This window comes from Carcharodon carcharias, chromosome 14, assembly GCF_017639515.1.
Source record: "Carcharodon carcharias isolate sCarCar2 chromosome 14, sCarCar2.pri, whole genome shotgun sequence".
NCBI classification, from domain to species: Eukaryota; Metazoa; Chordata; class Chondrichthyes; order Lamniformes; family Lamnidae; genus Carcharodon; species Carcharodon carcharias.
This window is the reverse complement of record NC_054480.1, coordinates 30,588,277-30,610,937: the sequence shown is the minus strand read 5'-3', so window position 1 is coordinate 30,610,937 and position 22,661 is coordinate 30,588,277. Positions and strand designations below refer to the sequence as shown.

The following is a 22,661-nucleotide window of genomic DNA, read 5'->3' as shown; positions in this document are numbered from 1 at the left end:
TAATACATATATTTGTTGTGTGTTAAATGCAAGTGTTTGCAAAAAGCTGCTCACCATCTGTTTACAATGGGTCTACAATGTTGTCTGCAAATTACAGATGATTAAGCACCTTAATTGGTATTAGCTCAGACCATGTCCCCAACATACACAATCACATTATTATAGTCTATTATTACCTATGATCAGCAGCCATCATTTAAATTGTAACCTTTATTTATGAACATACTAAGACCAGGTTAAAAAGGGACTGAAATAGCATAATAATCTGATTATTTCCCCTTTTAAATCTTTTCCCCCAACTGTAACATATGCCACCAAGCCTCACAGCATTTTTCAGTGTAGGGAAGTGGTCTGCTCCTACACATTTTCTATTGCCAATCTGTTACCAGCCACAAGAGCGTATGCAAGAGTGGCCTGGGCTAATTTGCCCACTGATCCCCCCCCTGTTTCCTATGAAGAAACACTGCATCTCATTTCAGCATCTCTTCACATGGGGATCGGGGGCTCAAAGCTCAAAGACATGAGCTGTCACTCTGCAGTGTGTTCATACACCAACGTCCCGAGACTCTGCATCACTCTCACTACAGTGAATCTGCAGTGAGAATTCATCAGTTCTATTACTTTCACATAATTCCCAAAGATTTGCTTTGAAAATTCAATATTTGTTGGTACATAGCTTCATCACACATAAAGTTGTATTAGTAAAGATCCTACAATGTCCAGAGTGAATTCTGCTTTATGTAACTGCTAAATCCAATTTATGGGCACAGTGGATGACTGATTGCTGTTAATATTACTTCAAATATAGCAAATGCCAAAGTGATAAACTATTTCTGCTGGCGACAGGATTTCTGTAACCTTTCAACATTATGCAATTATATCACAAAACTTGTGGGCAAATGCAATGGTAGGATTATTTAGCTAGAAAGTTATAAAACATTCTACAATTGTAAATGATTTAAATTCAAACATTAGAATATATTAAAAACACACTTTTAAGAATGCCGTAAGCGCTTACAAATGCTTTTAAGTTCTGTAAATAGTTGAGCTATCTACTCTAAGCAGCTTTGTTTGGGTATAAGAAGAGCATGGAGACTAGTGAAGGGAAATTTCTACTTGAGCTGATACTTACAGGTAATATGAGTAGGAATAAGCACTCCTCCTGCCATGCGTGAACAGTTGAAGGGATAAATGGATGGGAAAGCAATGAAAGGGAAAAATAAGAAAATAAGTTATTAAGGAATTTGCATAGTAAAAATCAGGGGATTAGGATTATACAGATAACGTCAAAGTCACCTTGAAGTTTGTTGCAACAAAAGTGCAAATAACATGTCAAATACTGAAGTAATAAATCTACATTATTTATCTGTCTAATTGAACCATAGTGTAGTTCTTTTATTTTATTGACAACAATTTCAAGGGAATGGCACAAAGGTTAAAATGGACTGCAATCTCTCTTGTATTAATGCCTTATGAGAAGCTTGATGTATTATGGTTATTTTATTCCTAAGGATTGTTTAAAAAAAACTGTCAGAGAATTAACCGTACAGGATTGTATGATTACTGCAATGGAACGGGAAGTCAAACAAATCTTATACCCACTCCTGTCGTATCTGCTAAATGAAACAAAAATGGATGTCTCTTCATATAATTGTATTGTGTGTGATGCGAAGGTGTTGTAAGCAAATTGCATTGCTTCACAGAAATCTCAAAATTAAATTGTGCATCCAATTAAGCAGGCAAATGGAAATATCTTACATGAGTAAAATAAATTAATAATTTTTATTTAATTTAAAAATAAGTACTAAATAAAGTCTAATTAAGTTTTGAAATGAAAGAGGAGATACACATCTAACTTGCCAAAATGTCAACTCTGTGCACTAACTTGTTAATGTGTGCGATATACTTTAACGATTCTGAACTAGATTGTATTTGTCATAGGGAAAAGCTTATGCATCATGTCATTGAAATTCTACTCCTGCTAGTCAATCCCAGAATAACACCCCATGAAGGACACAATGATCTACTTGCTGGTTTACTCAACAATGAACGATGGTTTGGAATTGAATAGGTATGGGGGAGGGGGAAGTAAAAGGAATATAAAAAAGCTCTGCACAACTGAAAAGCTTCTCAACGAGATTATATCTAAAGTTTCAGTCCCGTTTATTTTATTTCCTATGCAGCACTAAAATAGTTTTGAGTCATTTTTACCAGTAACCTTCTGTGAGTTGCATTAATGGCAAACTCTAGAGGCTTACTGCAAAAACTGATTAAATCAATTCTTCCCCTGTACAATTACCAGCATAGTCAATTGATCTTTCATGAGCTACATCATTTGTGATAGAATTTCCCCCTCAGTTTGCAGAGCTAAGGCTGACTTAAATAAATGCAAATTCAATTTAGCAGTATTTTGGAAAGCCATGATACCAGAGATTTTTTTTATTATTCTCAGAAATGTATTTTTTGTACAAAGCTTTTTTTTCTTGTTTCTGTTATCTAACCTAAAGGAAAATACAGAGATATATTTTTGTGTAAAGTACTCCCTCTTTATATAGAAGAAAATAATGGGCTTATCAAGAATGTTTTGGGTGTTTTAATAAAATGTCTGTTTTATTGACTGTTTAGAGAACCTTAATTTGGTCTCCTGTCTCTGCTAGGCCCTTCCAATGACAACAATTGTGAGGAACAGCCTGGCCCTGATTCAAAAAACAGGAGCAATGATAGGTCTGAATCTACCATTGCAATCATCTGACCTTCGGGAAAGCACATTACAGACTGGAAATGCCTAGTTCTTTTGTTTACGACAGATGCTCTTTGGGATGCTCTCCATCAGTGGTGTTACCAAGTGATATAGTGAGGAAAGAGGCCCCAGTTGAATTGTTTAGGTCAGCAATAAAATTAGTACTGTTATTAAAATGTCTAATGAATCCATTATCTTCTATAAGGCATGGGAATACACTGAATAAAAGTACTTGCCCAGGCATTTTCTTTCTCTTTAACTTTTCTCTACTTACAATTACATGAATACAGAATTTAATGAGAAACATAAATCTTTCAAGCTTTTTTATTTTGTTTTGTTATGACTCCTATTCCTATGCCTCCTTGTGCCATGTACCAATCATGCGGTTGAATTGATAGCAGGTATCCTTCATCCAGGTCTCTACAATTGCCAGTGTTGAAACCACCTTTGAGTGGTTTGTGTGCCCAATTCCCCTCTATCTGTAAGCAAATACTTGCTCTCCACTTGGTATTTCCCTTTGGTGACAGCAAGCCTCTGCTTAAACCCTGGGCATTAACTTACAAGGCCTTTGATAAGATACCACATAGTAGATTAATGAACAAGGTCCAAGAATGCAGAGTCAGGGGACATGTAGCAGAATGGATAACTTGCTGGCTTCAAGACATAAAGCAGAGGATAGGGGTAAAAGTTAGTTATCCAGCATATGTTGCAGAAGATAGGAAGTGGAACTCCAGATGGATCAGTACTGGGACCACTGCTATTCACAATTTATAGGCCAGGATTTCCTGGTTGGCGAACGGGGGTGGGGCCGGCTCGCCGACGCATAAAACGACGTGGGATGACATCGGATAGAACTCTCGATGTCACCCCGCCTCATTTCAATTTTCAGGTTGGCAGGGGCTCAGCCAAATCAGCTGTGTGCCCGCCGACCTGTCAACGGCCTATTGAGGCCATTGACAAAGTAATGAATGTAATTAGTGGACCTGCCCGTCCAACCTTAAGGTTGGCGGGCAGGCCAGGAGCCCCAGCGGGCATTGGAAAAAGCATGAAACCCCATCCATGGGCGTTTCATGTAGGTTTTTAAAAATTTAATAAAAGTGCATTTAAAAATGATGGACATGTCCCAACTCATGTGATAGTGTCACATGAGGGGACATGTCAGGGAAACTTTTGTTTCTGTTTTTAAGATTTTTTATTGTGGAGCCGATCTCCCTGAGGCAGCACTTAGCCTCAGGGAGATGAGTGCGCTCTTTCACGCGCATGCGTAAAAGAGCACACTCTCGGCTGAGGGAATCCCTCCACCGCCCGCACAGGGAGCGCAAAGCGCTTCCTTGCGGACGTCATGATGGACAGGCCTTAATTGGCCCACCAATGTAAAATGGCGGTGCATCACCAATTGGGAGCGCTGAGCGGAGGCGTGCCTGCTCCTGAACTTCCCCCCCACAACGGGGGGAAAATTCTGCCCATAATATTGATTTTATCAAAAACACAATTTGTGAAATTTATAAAAAAACACCAAATTGGGGATGGGGAAAGGTTGGTGGTGGTGTGGTGTATACTGAGGACGGCTGCAACAAATTGGAAAGAAAAATAAAGACAGCATATTACTTGGAAAGTGAGGGCTGTATTTTCGGTGGGGACCAGCACCCTGGTGTTGGGTCCATAAGGTTGTCTTGAGCCCCGCCCAGGTTAGCGGGCCTGCCAGCACAACCTCCTGGGAGATAGCCTCCTGCTTGGCCTCCTCCTTGCTCGCTGCCCTATTAAGGAGCAGGTTCCAGGACCTGGAGGGCCAATCAGTAGGCCCACAGTGATGTCAGGCTGGCAGCCCCACCAGGAGAGGTGGGTTCTAGTGAGGCGCATAGGTAAGCCTGAGGGCCTCAGAAAAAGAGCCCTTAATCTGGTAGGGCCATCAAGGAAAATACAAGTGCTATTGCACAATGAAAGAAGGAGGAAGCTAGGCCTCTTTGCTCTTGCAAAGAGGGAGCTGAGTGATGACATAATAGAGGTCTTTAAAATTATGAAAGATTTTTATAAGAGTAGACTTGGAGGCTGGGATTTTAGGGCTGTAAGGTCAGGACCTGGTGTGATCAGCCCTCGAAAATTGTGGTCCTGAAGTTTGTGTTGCCCCGATGCCTATGGGACAGTTCCAAATTTTCAATGGGCCAATGATGGGGAAGGTGTTTGCCTCCAATTGCTGGCCCCTTAAGCAGATTGCTAAAGGACCTGTCCAGATCAGAATGAAATTTTCAAAATTTTTCCCGGCAACAAGAACAGCCTTGTGCTTATCAGTGCACAGCTGTCTGGCACATGGTGGGGCATGAATAGATTTCTTTGGAGGTAATTTTGAGATCTGTGAGAACAACTGGCATTGGCATCAGTGCTGGCTCTTACATTGTCGTGCAAGGCTTCTGTCTGTCTTAATTGATCTTCTGAACTTCACATGAGCTGCCTGCTCAGATCAGCAAGGCAATGGCAGCCTACAATGTGGTTTGCAACCTTACTTTGTCACTGGCACCAGGCAAGCCCAGGGCAGGTATCTTCAACCTCCTCAATGTGCTTGGTACCTCTAATTGCTGGTCTCCTGGCCAATTAGGCAGGCATGTCGAAGTTCAGTCATGGATTTGGGACCTGGAATTCCTGACCCTGCATTGAAAATCCAGCCCCTTTGTTTGGAAGAGCAAAACTAGAGGTGAGCATGCGGAACTCGCTACCAGAGTGAATGAGTGAGGCCAATAGTGCAGATATATGTAAGGGAAGGAAGATACGCATATATGGGGGGAGGGAACTGAGGGTTATGGTGACAGAGCTAGATGAGGAAAGATGGGAGGAGGCTTGAGTAGAGCATAAATGGACTGGTCAAGCTGCATGGCCTGTTTCTGTGCTGTATACTTCATGCAATTCTATGGCCAGAATTTTACGCCCGCGAGCATCTGACCTGAACGGATGTGAAATAGTGTGAGGTGACGTCGGGCAAGCGTCCCGATGTCAGCGCACACTCACGCGATGTTGCGTTCGGCGGGTGTGTACTGCAGTCGGAAGTGCACCCGCTGACAATTAAGTGGGCAATTAAGCCCATTAATGATGCAATCAACAGCGATTTTACGTGGCCCATCCACATTTATGGTTGGCGGATGGTCCATTCTCCCAGGCGGACTTTACGTTTTTGGTCAAACCTCAATCCAGGGTGGGATGAAATCTCCGTGGGGAAATAAAATAAAGAGAGATATCTGGGTACTAGTTTTTTTTATGAGGTAAGCCTTCAGGCGCTTGATTGTGCTGCATGGACTTATTTTGCAGCATTTTTGTCATTTCCTTTAGCCTGTGGAGGACTGCAGCTCCCTGGGGCAGCTGTCTGTCTTCAGGAAGTGCTCCCAAAGCACTCAGCCGCACCCTTGGTTATGTCGGCGCCCGCCCTCTTCCCGCACACACCCCAGCAGCGCGGAGAATTTCAGTGCACGTTTCACACTGGCTGACTGTTAATTGGCCAGCCAGCGTGAAATCATGGTCGGGGGTCAGTAGCGGCCGGTCGCTCATTTCCTGTCTGCTCCCGGTCCTGCCGATCGCTCGCGCCCATCAACCAAAAAATTCAGGCCTATGTAATTCTACATCTTGACACTGTGTAACTGAGTTCTGTTGAGCTCTAAAAATATATTTTCCGTTTCGTGAAATCATAAACATTGCAAGTAATACCATAAAGAGAAATGCATATCCGGAACAGATAACTAATGAGAAACCGTAGAACAATGGTTCTATTTCAAGGACTGGGACTATTCCCATTATAGATATATCATAACAATTCTTACTTGTGTTGTGGCATGAACAGCTATATTTACATTCGTGGTATAAACCAATGCAGACATGGGACATTTTTTTTTCTGGGCTGAGAATCGTTGTGCTCTTCACTGTTTTAGAAAATAGGACAAGGGTTGTTTTGGAAAAGGGCTGTTAAATGCAAATAAATAATTATGTTTGAGCTTTAGTAGGGGTATCTGTTCGGCACTTTATTGGGCAGAAAATAGGTTTTCTACTATGTAGTGAATAGAAAATAAGTGAAGGAGACAGACGTAGAGGGAGTGGAGAAAAATAAAGGGAATTTGGTTTCCACAAAACATGCCTGTGGCTTTTCTATTTTTTGCAATGGTTTCCATGCCTTTTGACATTTCAACACAAGCTTTCCCCAAAAAGTAAAATTACAATTCTGAACATAGTGCATTGCATCCATGGTGCAGTCTACTCATGAGTTAACCTAAAAACAAATCCCAATCTAGGTCACTTTGGTTTTAGAATTCAGTTCAGATTTTCCTTCACAGGTAACCATCATGTACGCAGCAAATCTGAGCTCCCTCAGGAATTCTTATTTTTTGAGGGGTTGGGGCAAAAAATGAGTTAGATATGACGGTGGTGGAAACCTTCCATTTGTGGCATTGCAAGGGGATATGTTTGGGAGGGGAGGAGAGTGGGCAACTAAACTTTGGCCTGTATTTCCATTATTGTACCGTGTACAGAAATTTTGAAGAGATCAGGAAGCAGGTACATGTCTGCAGAAAGAATTTTTAACCTGCTGCTAGAGAATCTCTACTCTGCCAGAATCTATTTATTTTGCTTAGGGGCCATTAATATCCCAAGGAAGCCTTTAGCTAAGTACTTAGTGAGTACAATTGAACGCCAAACACTTTCAAAGTGACATCTTCATCAAGGACAGTGCAAATGTTAAATGGTCATTAGCAGAACTGGCAGCACAGCCGATCAATGATTAAACACCCAGCAAAGCGTGATAGCCAAGGGAGAGAACCAGCTGGTTTAACAGGGAACCAGCTGGTTTAACAGAGAACCATTTATCTGTCACATTAAATTGACTTAAAATGTATTTGGTAGATTACACATTAGTGCAATTCAGTTCCCAGTTTTGCTTCACACACAGCTTTTTTTTAAAATCAATTTAAATATCAAACTATGACATTGAAGTACTGACTACTCATCTTTGTATGTGTATGCTAAGCTTGTACACAGTATACTAGAAAGAATAAGGGGCTCCCTACATTTATTAAATTCATTATTTCTAGTAATCCGCTGAACAATTGTACTACAATATGCTTTCAGTTGGTAAGTGTTATTTGCAGGTCAGTCATTAGATGCTGTGAACCCTGCTCCCAAAGTTGTTGCATTAAGTGGACCAATTACAAACACTTAAATTTTGAACATAAGTGCCTCTAGATTTTTTCAATGATGCATTCTAATAAATACTGTACTGGATGTTTTGAAACCATGATCTTTGCTTTCTTCATGGCTGAACAGCAGGACCTTGCTTCCTTATAAGAAGTTAACTTCACAGAATAACATAAGGGCGAATTCACAAATCATACCATCTCAGTGCTGCAGTCCGGCCTGTGACCTCCACTCCCACTGAGCACTCCCAGGTCCAGATTATCAACACAACAGAGAGGCTCAATTGTGAAAAATTTAGCGGAAATGGCTGAAAATCCAAACTCCCAAGCACAAACACGTCACTTCCCATTTTTGTGGGGGTGGGATTGGGATCAGGGTGTATTTTGCACATGTGTGGTTTATGAAGGCAGCTGGCCATTTAAATCATTAACTGATTCCACTGAAATGGGATTTTGGTAGGCCAAACCTGAAGTGTGCAGATTAGACCAAGTAAGAGCAGGTCTGAATTTTTATAGGTTCATTTGGATATCCAGGAGAGGTAAGATGCTCCTTTGGGGGTCTGGTCCTGGGACATCTTTGGGGAGGTCAGGTGTCCTTTGGGGTAGGTCAGGTATCCTTTGGGGGTAGTAAGGTGCCTTTGATGTGGGGCTACGAATTCCAATGCTTGTTGTTATATGCTTGCGCACTTTAATGAAAAGTTTGTTGTTCTAAGGTTTCATTTAGTTGAAGGAACGTAAATTTAGTAATGAATGAGAGTGCTTTTTTTAAATAAAGTGGAATCTGCAATTGGCAATTAGAACTTTATTTCACAGAACTTCATTTTTTCTTGTCTCTGCATGGGTTCTGAAGTCTTCCCACTAGGTGAGTTGGCATAGTAGATGTGAAGGGGGTGGGTGGGGGCATGAGTTGGCATGTTGGGACTAAGTTGGCATATGTGCTATAAAGGGCCATGAGGGTGGGTGGGGGCATAGGTAGGCATGAAGGCTTTGAGGGGTTATGGGGTGGGTAGGGGAATGAGGTGGCATGGTTTGGCATGGATGGGGCATGGAGAGCATTGGGGCTGGGTGGGAGGTGAAAGCTGGAGGGATGCTTCATGTTTTAATCTTTATTTTTAAACATTGGACAGTGCGCTGCAGCCCCGAGACAGACCTTCTGCCCAGCCGGCTCCACACCCAACATCCTCCTCAGTTCTCCATGGGCAGCCGCCTTGACTTCTAATCCAGCCTACCTCCCTGGACCGAAAACCCGACATGCAGGCTGCCATTTTTAAAGGTTGGATTCATGGAGCCAGGAATCATCCTGTCTCTGTGCATCTGACTTGAGAGTCAAAACCTGGAACTCTGTGTTCAAAGAAAGTGGAGGTTGGAGGTAGGCTGATAACATTATAGCTCCAGATCATTGCCCAAACCTTCTGTTGAGCCATGGCTCTGCACTCTCAGGGGGGAATCTTGTTGAGGCATCAAGGTCTCACCTGCCAGCTGGAGAGCAGTCGAGAGGCTGGTGCTGCCCCTTTTCAGGAAGGCCCTCAAAACCACAAGCCAATCAGGCAATGGAAAGGCCAGTGGTGGCCCTCCCCTGAAATCAAAACCCCGTGGGCGGACGTCTCGCTTACCGAGAGCTGCCAGCCAATCAAAGACTGCAGCTCTTGTGCTCTGTGGTTGCTGCTGGAAGGACATGCACCGGATTCCCAGGATCACAGAGTGACTCAAGCCACAGGTAAGTAATATGGGGTGAGGGTTTCATGGGGTGGGGGTCATGGAAAAGGGCTACAGGGGGTTCAGAAGCAAAGGCATTGGGGTGGCTCTCAGCAAGCCCTCCACTTCTCGATGTCCAGTCCCTCGGTCAGGGACTGAGTGCATTCGATCGAGGAATTCCACCGCGCCCCCCACCGCTCTGTGTCCCCGCCCGCCCCCCCCCCCCCCCCCCCCCCCCCCCCCAAAGGTGATGACAAGCTGTCATGCATGCTGCACGGTGACAGGCCGGCCTGCAGCTGGGTTAATAGCAGCGGTGGTGAGGTGAGGCCTTTGTGGTCATTAATTGGCCACATTAGGGCCTCAGTTGGCAGTAGAGTAGGAGGGTCGAACATGAGCCTTCCCTCCCAGCTCTTAATTCTTGCAGAGGTGGGAAGGAGATGACGTTCTGGTATGTCACCAAATCGCCTAATTATATGCCCCTTCCACCTCCAATCTCACCACCAGCGAGAGCAGAAGATTCTGCCCATACGATCAATCATTCTACTTGCATCCTGTAATTGCAGTTAGCATTATTACAAAATTTCCAATTTGTGCTAAAGCACAAAAATGATGCTTTACAAAACACACCCTAGTGTAGTCATTATTATTTTTAACATAAGCAGATGAATGCATGATGTTTTCATACAACATTCTTTTCTCTGCTATTTTAGCACACATGTTAACTCACTTTGAGTAAATGGCAAAATCTCTGCATTAAAATAGAAAAGTCATATTAATATGTTATGCATTCCTTCACAGGTATAGACTACAATAATTTGAGTTCACTTCTTTGCATGATTTTAATAGTTTAATTATGTGACAATATTCCACGTCATGTCATGCAGTGCCCTGATTAATAATTGGCTGAGGGCCATCTGTCCACTGGAATTTGTAAATAGAATGACCATGGCTGTATAGTTGCAGTCCTACTTTACAAAAGGTATGTCTGAGTTTTTAAGGTAAAATGAATCTTGCTTATTATTTTGTGAAAGATAAAATTAGTTTGCTAATGGCCTGATCAATCAACATCAGGAAATAAGATCCGAAAATACTGGAAACACTCACTGGCCCATTAATGTTTGCACAGATAAAGGGCAGATTAATTCTTCTGAGGAAGGAGTACATACGTAAAATGTGAACCTGCCTTCTCTCTTTTCAGATACTGATGGGCCTGCTGTATATTTTCCAGAATTCTTATTTTCGATGTTTAGGATTTACAGTGTTTTTTTTCTCCCCATTTGAAAGGGAAATTAAGGGTAAAATGTAAAATCTTTGAAGTAACATTAACACCGTTAAGAAAGAAAAGAAGCAACATGCATTTGTATAGTGCCCCATCATGTCCACAAAACATCCCAAAGTTCTTCACATTTAATAACTTCCTTATAAATTACTGTCGCTGTCGACAAATATGACAGGTAATTTGCACATAACAACTTCTTACAATAAATGACCAGCAAATCTGATTGCGATATTGTTAGCTGAGGGAAAAATGTTGGTCAGGAAAATTTCCTTTACTTCTAGTATTGTATTAGGATCTAAGCAGACGGATGGAGTTTTATCTCATAAATCAAAAGATTCACCTAAGACAATGCAATATTTGCTCAGTGTCACTCAGCAGCCCAGATAATGTTCCCAAAACTTGGAGTGATCTTAAATCTACAGTTTTCTGATTCAGAGGCAAGAGTGCTGCACACTGAGCCAAACTAACATTTATAGGGACAATGGGCTCCAGTAGAAACTGCCAGGACAATTGCTAATCCCATTAAAAAAAATTGTTTTGCTCCAATCCAAAATTACATTTTCACACTATAGGAAACACATGTAAGTGTCTGTAAACCAGTTGGGGCTATTAAATTGAGTTTGGCCCAGTGTTCAATGAAATCTTACTCTGAGCCAAACAACAGAGCAATAAATCTAAGTGAAAATGTCCAATTTTTCAAAAACTATACTTGGAGCAGTCTGGCGATCAGTGCATAGGTAAGTATATTCTTTGGGGTGAGGACAAGTCCGGTATTTACATGTATGCGGGTCTCCATTAGTAGTGAAGCAGCAACTTTAGTCAATGTTCTGACACCTTTCCAAGTCAATCCATGTTAGTTCTATTTTAATTTCTGGCCAGGATTTTATGGACCCGACTCAGCTTCTGCACCCCCCCCACCCCCCCACCCACCCCCCAGCGGATGCGGTGAGCCATTTAAATCACCATTCAGTTCGGAAAGAACATAAGATCCCACCGTAAAATCCTGGCCTCTGTATCTGTTTCAGAATGAGCTAATCTTATGCGGCCACATTGTTTGTGGCTGGGGTGAGGTGGTGGTGGTGATGGTGATGGGGGACGGAGGTTTAATCCTAAGAAATGGATGAGTCTCTGTTGGATCTGAGGTTTAAGTAATAGAAAACTGAATCCTGGCCCCCAACCCACCTCCAACTTCATCCACTTCTGGTTTTAATGGAGGAAGGACAGGAGGTGAACAACCAATCTGCTCCACGGAGCTGCCATTTTAAACATTATTATGAGTCTGTGCGCTTTATATTTATCCACACTTACAAACTTAACCCTGGCCAACCGGATATTCTGGACCTTGGAAAACCTGGTGGCTAATGGGAAGTGAGGACTGCTAGATCCAGGAGGTGAGTGTCATTCCAGTTAGCTGCTGGATGCAATATTCCTGAATTGTCAACTTGGCATGATTGCTCAATTGCCCCCTCCCCAAATCTTCCAACTTCCCCTCAAAGGCCTCCGACCTCCTCTGCACAAGCTTCGAAGCAATGCAAGTTCCCAAAAGCCTCTGATCTACCCCGTGTTTTCCAACTTATTCCCCAAGGCCTCCAACTTCCCAAACAAGGCCTACATCCTCCCCTCCCGAGGTCTCTGATCCCCAATCACCACACCCTCACCCTGGCCTCTGGTGTCCAATACCTGTCCCTTACACAGCCCCCACCAGAATTAGACACCCCTGCCTTAGAGTTGGACACCTCCCCCCACCCAACCCCAAGCTCAGACATCCCTGATATTGAACACCCCTCCCCAGGATCAGCACTCACCCATCTCTGGGTCAGGGATCAGAAGCACGCTGGGATTGGAAACCCCCCAAATCCCCAACACACACACACACACACACGTGCACACAGGTGCACAAACGCACGCGCGCACACGCACACACACGCACACACGCACACACACGCACACACACACACACACAAGCATTCTAACAATGCTATTATAGAAATTGTAATCCAAAATTCAGCATGAATGTAGAAAATTACAGAAACCCACCTGAAATATGCAAAAGGTGAAGGGATATTGCATTGTGAAACTGATGTTGAGCAACTGTGCACAAACATGCAACTAAACATTTGTGAATCAAGCTTTTTCCTCGAAAGTAGTCACATACATGTAAAGCTCCAAACGACAGGTGCAAGTTCCCACATGTAAGTAGCTACTATTTTTGTTTCTTTCCTAATTCTCATCCATTCCCTCCTGATCTGGAAGTTGGGAGCAATCCCTGCGCTGGAACATGCAGGCGCAAGACTCGTCGGTTATTGGCTTTGAGGCCTCCTTTAAATTAGATGCTCAAGCTGCAGATGCCTGCTGTTTTCTCCCAGGCACCTCACCAGCCAATTGGATTTTAGCCACGCGGAGTCACTGGCAGTGGCCCTGAGGTAGGTCCCAGATAGGTCCAAGATAGGTGATGGGAGGAGGGGAGGGGTGGCGTGGAGATCACGGGTGATGATTCAGAGAAGGCCAAGCGGGAGCCAAGCATGGTCTTTGGCTGCTGTGTAATTTTTCCTGCTTTTACCAACATGGCGGATGGTGCACTTCTATTTAGAATACGCATGCCACAAACCATATTGTACGCTCATTTCACAGGGGTTAGTGTGTCTTAAATCAATTTTTAGGCCACCAACTCCAGGGATATGGTTCTATAGGCATCAGTTGTCATCAAATGTATTGTCCAAATGTTCATTCTTTATGCATGAACTCTGACAGTAAGTGTTTGCACCATTTTTTTTATTATGGTGAGGGACATCATTGCCAAGCCAGGTTCTGTCCTGGCCTGACCTGTACTTGGGCCTAACTTCTAGCAGGAGTCACTGGAAAAGCTATGATAAACAAGAACCTCAGGTGAGTTCTCCTCGATCCCTCCCTGCTAGTCAGGGGCTTAGAGATTTAATGTGCCATTGCACTGTCCTGGTTGAAATCAGCTTCTTGAATCCATAGAATGGATCGAACCTGGACCCTGCTGGATGACATGATTGCTCAGTTCTTTACCAGTCAGTGCATTTGCTTACTATCACATCAAAGGAATCAATTATCAGTTCTTGTTAACGAAGGAAAAAAATAACTGGACAAAATTTGACCGAAATTCTAAGGATTTGCAGTGAGTTTGACTTTATCAAATCTCTTAAAGCTTCATTAGGCCTGAATTAAGCCTGTGGATTCTCCCTCACAAATGTGAGGACAGTTTAGCTTTGGCCAAAATTTAGAAAACTAGCCCAAGTCTTACTTTGAAAATACAAATAAAATCTCTGAGTTCTATACTGGCTGAAGGTGTAACTCAGAAATGTTTCTTTTTAAATTTCATATCTTCATATATTTCCTTCTTAAATTTAGTATTTTGTGTCTTCATTGGCTTTTTATTTAGAGCTGTGAAGAAAATGAAGACAATTAGATTAACAAACCAAATTTGGTCAGTTAAGTGGAACCAATGTGATTCAAATGGTTAGGTCACATTTATAGCAAAATCCATCTTGGAAGTGACAGGACAAATTGCACTAGAATGCAATGACTTGCATTCATATATTCATACATGCGTAACTAGGCTACCAGGAGCAATACCTAAATCACATATGTCCAAGGTCGAGTCAGGCTGCCAAACAATGGTAGCGCAAGATTTCAGAAGGTTCCTCCGTGTCTAATTTCCTTCCAATGTTCCACAAAATAAAATGAATGTATTGGCCATTTCTTATCATGAGGTTCTGCTGCAAATGTTAAATTGGAAATATTATTTCATAAAACCTACCGTTTTTTAACTATCAGCATTACTCCCAGCATGATGATGATGAACATTAGGATTCCTGCAATAACTCCAGCCATTTTCACTGTGTTGTCGACTTGTTTTTCTGGCTCCACTGTGTTGGAGTTCTGCGTTGAGGCACCTGAAATGACAGAAGCCACAGAATTAATAAGGTCTTGAAACTGAATCTGTTTTCATCATTTATACATCAAGCTTACATCGTTCTTTGCAAAAACAAGGTTTACAATAGGTCCTTCAAATATTTTGCATCCATTATTAACTGATTATTCTTCCATATTTTACATACTGTTTACCGTGACACAAGATGAGAAGATACCAAAATGAGCACAGTGGGATAATAGAACTGGAACTATTTACTAAAATTATTTTCCTCCCTCAGCCCCTCACTGAGGGTGCATTGACTTAGATTCATAATCATTTGAGGGGGTGATTCCATGATCTGACCCTTCCACTGGGAATAATACTCACAATGAGTGGATCTCAGGGATTCCAGCATTCAACCCCACATTTTCTGTTTATTAATTTTAGTGGGTAGAGCATCATGGCCTGTGCACTTCTAATTTCTTAGGGTATGCTACCAGCTGTGTCCTTCCCCACCACCCACCACCAAACCCCTACATCAACCTTGGCAGGGAGAAAATAGTTAAAGAGGGAAAGAGAGATGAGCATTCACCAGCGAACAATTTTTGTAATGTGAAACAAAAATAGAAAATGCTGGAAAAACTCAGCAGGTCTGGCGGCATCTGTGGAGAGAGAAATAGAGTTACCGTTTCGAGTCCGTGTGACCCTTCTCTGTTTCTGTTTTTGTTTCAGATTTCCAGCATCTGCAGTATCTTGCTTTTACTTTTTGTAAGATGCTTGGTTGTTTTGGGTCAATAAGGTGCACCTCAAGAGTTTGAGCCATCCTATTTTCTCTGGTTGCATTTTTTAAATTGCTCATTGTTTGAGTTAACAGATACAATCATCGAAGACAAATGTTTTAAATAATTTAAACAGATAGGGAAGGAAAGAGATTGGGAAATGTATAAAATTAAATTAAACTTCTCAATAAAAATAAACCGAAATGAAAGTAAAGAAGTTTGTACCTGGGGAGGAATTGCTAGTGAGATCTGAAAGTTTCAAGGGAAAGTACTGCTGAACAGTTTGTGCCACGAAATAAACACGATTTTTGACATTCAGAGCTGCTGTCCACTGTGTGAGATTGACGCAGTCCACATAATTATCCCCGAGATATAACAGTGGTGGCAAGGATGGGATCAGACAAAAAGGAGCTGTGTGGAATCCTGGTGAATTTATTGTTTCTAGACAATTGGTAAAATGCCAGTTTAGGAAGATTGCTGAATAGGAAGCATGTAAGAATGATTTTAAATCACATTCGGAATGGGTAGAGTGCTCTTGCAAATTATATCATTGAGGGAAAAAGGGACAAGGATTTTCTTGTTGGCAATTGAATCTTACCTTTTGTGTCTATTAAAACACTTAGACCCTTAAATTTCTGAGGCTGGAGAGGGCAGAATCCTGATTTAGTCCAGGGAGGCCGGGAATATGGGATAGGGCTTTTATAAGTTGGTACAGCCACTTGTAGGCTCACCCTTTAAATTCCAGATTTGGAGTATTGTGCTATCATCCAAACTCCCTGGTGTTTGTAGATAGTAACAAAATGAAGTCAAATGAAGGGAGACTTTTTCCACTGATACTGTTGTTTAGAAACAGCTACTCACTGGATTTGTTTGGGAACTGACAGATGAATCTGTTCAAAAGAATCTCCTTTCAAACAAGGATTTGATTTTTAATTCTGTTTTTGAAATTGCCCTAGCTGCTCAGGAAATACCATGAAAAGTTGAGCTGCTGAGTTTCCTAATATAACTGGGAGCAAAGAGGTTCTCCTTATATATTGAACACAATGGGCAGAATCGTCCCAGATTTGCACTAAGTGCGACGACGGGTGTGAAAAAAGACGTTTTACGCGTCGGCCGCATTGATGGCTTTTTGCAGCTGGATTGCCTCCTTCCCACCTCATAAATTATGCAGTCATGGGAAACATGCCAGATCGGTGGTGGCAGGCCTCTGATTGGCCCGTCCATGGTTCCACTCAGCGCACACGCATGCCTGGCATTCTTCTCATTTGGCCTTACTCACACTCTCTCCATCTGTTTTTAAACAGGACAAGATCATGCACAATCACTGCAAGAGGTCCCAGGCCAGGGAGTGGAGTGCCGGATATCGAGGTCCTCATTCGGTTCAAGAGTCACGCACTGAAGCTGGACAGTGAGGACGTCAACCGTTCCTGCAGCGACGGTGAGCTCGGTGACGACCATCCACGTGAAGATCCTGCACCACATGATCCCTCTCTCAATGCTACTCTGAGTCCACTGTTCTGTGTTCAATGTGCTGCTAAGCACTAATAATTTCCACCTTCTGTCCTAGGCACATCTGACATGTCGCCCTCAGGCAACCTTGAGCCCCACCCCAGCATTGAAAGCACCTTGAATGAGGACCCTGAGGGCAGCAGCGTTGAAGGGCCATCACAGTGCTCACCCACGCCCTGCACTAAACCAGCGACACAAACCTTGGCTGGACCTAGGTATGGAGTAACCTCGGGATCACAATCTGGTGAGCACAGCATACATTCCGTTCCACAGCAGGAAAGGCAGGGACATCCTTGGTCACTCGGAGGACTGCTGGGGAAAGGAATCTGCTGAGTCCGAGTCAGATGGGCTCTGGACTCAGTCCTCAATCAGTTGGTGGATCTGCAAAGACAATCACGAGAACATCAGGAAAGGACGTCTGGTGCACTCCTCAAATTGCAAGAGATGATGGAAGAGTCCGTCTACCTTCAGGCTGAGGTGACAGCGCGAAATGCCGATGCACCGAGTTCAACAATGGCAGAATGGCGACCGCCATGGAGACCTAAGTCCAGGGCATCACTACTGTGTGGAATGAACTCCATTGCTGACGCCATAGTTGGCCTCCAACAGTGTCAATGTGAGAGGGGTGTGGGGCAGCCCGATCTCACTCAAACTTCTCCTTCTCCTCAAGGAGACAGGCAGGGGCCGTCAGGTACACATAGGGAGGAGAACCAGCAGCTCGACACCCTGGGGCCATCTACCCAAGAATGTCTCCCTGCCTATGGCTCCTTGTACTGATGAGCAGTGTCCGTGTCACTCAGATGTGAGACCTTGGTTCCTGCACAAGATAAAGGGAGGTGTCTCAGTCCAAGACCTCTTCGCTGTGCAGTGTGTGACCTTTAGACCAAAGTGATGGTCCAGCTTCACACTCACTGGACACATTAGTGATGCCTACAGCTTAGCGGTGCTTGTAATTGCTGCTAGAATGTCGTGGGCAGGCGTCACTCTGTGTGATCTCAGCACCTTTGAGGTTGGGCTGGTCCCTCATCTCTTCAGCATCTGTGACCGGTGACACTGTGCTCCTGAAGGGGTCAGGTGCTGAAGGCTGACAAAGAATCAAATGCATTTGAAGTTTCACGCTGCATTGCCATGACCGTGATCACAGAGCGCAAGCGAACTGCCCTCAGCCAGGCAGGAGCCAGACATTCACAGAGGCTATATGAAGGTCCATGGAGTGTCCTCACTGCATGTCATCATCATCCTCCTGGAACCTTGCGACTATTAGGGCCTCCGCTGCATCTCCATGACATGAGCCTGAGCACTGAGGGTATGTACGCTGCCATCAGCTGCACAGGAGTCAAATGTTCACAGATGCAAGGTGAGGATGTCAGGACAGTCTTCACTGCATCTCGTCATCATCCTCCATGAATCTTGCGGCTATGAGGGCCTCCCAAGCATGCCTGCCTCATCTGGCTAGTGCGATGGCCTCATCACCGGCATCTTCGCCTTCAAGGACCTCACCATTGTGATCCCCTTCAACATCCTCCTCATTGGAGAAGACACGCAGCTCCTCCATCTCCTCCTCAGATAGGTCATTCCCCTGCTGCTGTACCAGATTGTGTAGTGCACAGCAAGTGATGATGATGCGTGACAGCCTCACTGGACTGTATTGCAGTGCTCCATCGGGCCTGTTGAGGCACTGGAACCTAATTTTCAAGTTGCCTATCGTTTGCTTCACCAAAGTCCGGGTCACAACATGAGTCTCATTATACTGCTGCACAGATGTCATCAGCCATGTCCTCTGTAGGTAGTCTTTGCCCCGAAGAACCAGCCCTGCGGCCTCTCTGAATCCTGGAAGATGTCAGGGATCTGAGACCTAATAAGGATATGGGAGTTGTGGACACTCCCTGGGAATCGTGCGTCGACCTGCAGGATGTGTTTGTGGTGGTCACACACCAGCTGAACATTCGGCGAGTGGAAGTCCTTGCCATTGACGTAGTTGACTGCTTGTTGCCCCGGCAATCTAAGCGCCACATGAGTGCAGCCGATCGCATCCTGCACCTGTGGAAAACCTGAGATCTGCATAAATCCCAGCCCTCTTGCTTCCTGGCTTTCCTGATCACGGGCAAAATGCTCAAAGTTCTGTGCCTTTGTGAAGGTGGCATCCATGACCTCCTGTGCACGGAGGCTTATGAGATCCCACACAGGTCACCTGTGGAGCCCTGGAAGGAGCCACTGGGGTAAAAATTGAGCACCACTGTCACTTTCACGGTCACTGTAAGTGAATGCCCTCCATGTCCCCGTGGCTCCAAATCCTGCAGCAGGTGGCATATATGACCAACCAGTTTTTCCTAGACATGTGCAGTCTTTGGAAACACTAGTCCTTGGTCATCTACAGGAATGCCAAGTGTCATCTATGGATCCTGGGTCTAGTGAAGCACCCACGGGTGACAGCTCTTTATGGATCTTCAGCTGCATGCACTGCATCCTGCTGCCTCATCATCTTGAGGGTGGTGCTCCTCCCTTTGCTGAGCCAGGCGCCTCCACTGCACTCTTCTTCTTCTCTGCTCCCTGTAAGCCATGAGGCATACTGGTAAATCACCAGACTTCATGATCCTGATGTTCTCCTCCTGCAGGATTAAAGAGAGAAATGTGCAGGTTAGCATACTGAGCTAAGAATCTCTCTTGGTCAGGTGTGAAGATCCCTTCACGTGTGCAGGAGAGTGCTGGTCACCACTTAGATGGCCAATGTGTAGTGTGCTTCATGGCTGTCCGAAGCCCTACCTACCTCCGCCCCCCTCCACTTGACCATTTGGAAGCAGCTTCAGCCACTGGACTGCATGCTGTGCTCTCAACTCCAGCATTCTCCTAACCTGCACTGCAAGGCTGTGTTATTAGCTTGAACCATGAGGGATGCTGGTCCAAATCTTAATAAAGACAATACAAGGGGCTGTGAGTGCCTCCACCAGTGAGCGTGCCATGGCCAGCTTTCGCAAGGGGATTGTACAGCTTGCCCAGTCGGCCAATTGTTCTGGTGGCCCCTAAAACACACATTAATTTGCAGTCAGCATCTGAGGAATGAAAAGTTATGGAGCATTTGGTGGCTCTTTCGTGCTTTTACATTGCTTGAGTGGGCAGGAAAGCTTCAGAGGCCCAACTCCAAGCATGCCAATTGAGCTCTGCCGAATGGTCTCAGCTGTGGAAGAATGCTGATTTTTGACAGGCTTTTCCAAGTGCGTGGCCATTTCCCTCACACCCTGTCACCCCACCACCACCCAGCATGTGATTGTGTACTTCCTTCAGTGTGTGCTGCCTTGCCCCAACCCCCACCCCGGCCTCACCCACACTGGAACCCTTGCCCTGGCTCTGCACTGAAAGCCAGCCAGGATAAAACAACTTGCCTGTGCCCCCCACCCCCATGAATGTGCGGCACCTCTTCCTTGATGTCCTACAGGTGATGCTCATGAGCATCATGAGGTTGTGTGCACTTAGCTCAGAGTTCCCCTTGAAGTTTAGCTCGCCAGGTACAAGACTTTTAAAGGCAGTCATGAAGCACACCGCTCTGAAGTCACGCCGATGTGGACGGTAAATTTGAAGTGGGGGGATGATTCTCATGAGCAGAGCTTGTAATGAGATGCTGAAGTATTGAAATTAGGTCCCTGACATGCGGCAGGGGCAAGTGCGGCCCAGCATTGACGGGTGGAGTGGACGATTGCAAACTGGTTTCACGACAGCGTAAAACCAGCTTTTGGCCTTCTCACCATATTGTCCGCTCACACCCACCGCCAATGGGCCCGGACGATTCCACCCAACAATTCCAACCTATTTGAAAAATGAAGATCTCTGGCCTTATTTTACATTCTTAGAACAATACCTATAGAAAATATACACAGTCAAATGTATTGAAATTAAATAAATGCATCCATTTATATCTATATAATATACACCATAAAGTATCCATGCCCTTATTTCTATATAAAATATACATACTCAACTTTATTAAAATGTTAACACTTGTATATATTGATACTAAATACATACATTCACATATTAATTATACACAAACTCATCTATAAGATACCTACACATACATCTATCTATATGATATGTATACACCCACATTTACATAAAATTATCTGCTAAAGAATACTCAGTGAACAAAAATTCTCCTTTTTTGCAAAGAAAACATCAGTTACGATAAGCATTTGCATGGATTCCCTGATGGTTTCATGGGTAAGATGCACAAAGTGATGTGGAATTGACCTATGTAGACCAGAAACATTCTGGGTTCAATCTTTGGTTTCCACAGGACTGAGTGTTCTCAACCAGTCTGGTATGGGGCAGTGATAGGGGGTGGCTCATTGGGGAAAAATGAAAGGGGAAAAATAATTCTTGTTGTTGATCTATAATCAAAAATCCCTGCTGTAAAGTGTGCCAGGATATGTATACATATATGTGAAATATGAAGAAGATAGAGTTTGGGTGTGATGTTTCTCTTTCTCGCTATCTACTGGCCACTGATAGCCACTGAACAGACATACTAATCTTAAGGAAGACCACTTGACCAGAGGCCAATGAAACTATGCTGCAGCCCAATTCAGCACATTAAGGGGAACAGAGCAAGAAAGGGAAGAAAATACACAAGTTTTTTTTCTAAATATTGACTTTACACTAGTATTTTCGATTCGCACTGTCATTCATACGCTTGAAAAAATTCCAACCATCAGCAGAACAATGCATGCTTCCTAGCTCACATTCAGACATTTAGACATAAAACATATATTTGACTAGCATGACAGGATGTGTGTTTCAATTAATTTCATCATTCAATTGCTGATAATTAACTAGTGAAACGAAAAATATGCTCTCACAATAATAGAAACAACACTTCAAAGTTGAGTGTGAAGCATTTTCAGATATTGAGGCATTAATTTTTTTTAAAAACTCATCTGTCAAATCAGTTTTTGATAACTGGTCCTCAACAAAGAACAGGTAATTTTTATGAACATGGACTCTGGGGAATTGTCTTGCTCACAGCGATTACATAAAGGGAAATTACATACTTCCCTTATGTAGTTTTGATCACTGATATTTGCCTACCCACTTCTATTTCCTCCGTGTCAGCATTTGGTAATAACTCTACTCTTTTGCATCACTTACAACTGCCCTTTCAAACACCTAAGTGCCTTGCTTCTGGCTCTTCAATCAACACATGACCTCTGTAACTGTTCAACCATTCTCTCAACCCCCCTTCATTGTTCTCAATCCAGCCATTCCCCATGGTAAGGTGATCCTGGGCCTCAGGTGGGTGCAGTACTGGGAGAAGTCAATGTTTCCCTGGTGGCTCTGGCGAGCAATGAAGAGCTGCCAGCCTTCAATTGGCCAGCAGCTCACAGTGGTCCAATTTTTGCCTCCAGGGTCCTGGATCCCAGTGAAGGTTACCCACTGCCCAGTTAAGCGCCTGACTGGCACTTAATGTGAGCAAGACCCCTGTCACTTACATTAAATTCCAGCTGAAGAGATCTGTTTGCTGATGCAGTTTATGATCAATGAACATAACTGGATATTAAAGAATAGGACTGAAAAAGGCTGGTTCCAAAAATGAATATTCCACTATTCCTAATTCCCTTAAATT

At 43.8% G+C, this 22,661-nt stretch overlaps 1 protein-coding gene across 1 annotated transcript in view; it reads right to left on the bottom strand.

The window, feature by feature from the left end:
• Window positions 1-22,661, bottom strand: part of ptprt (protein tyrosine phosphatase receptor type T) — a 1,444,026-nt gene that overhangs the window by 221,802 nt on the left and 1,199,563 nt on the right. Inside the window, exons 14-15 of the mRNA XM_041204432.1 lie at window positions 14,664-14,799; window positions 1,133-1,162 (exon numbers count right to left, since the gene is read on the bottom strand). Coding sequence (XP_041060366.1) covers window positions 1,133-1,162; window positions 14,664-14,799 — 166 coding nt within the window. The remainder of the gene's footprint in view (window positions 1-1,132; window positions 1,163-14,663; window positions 14,800-22,661) is intronic.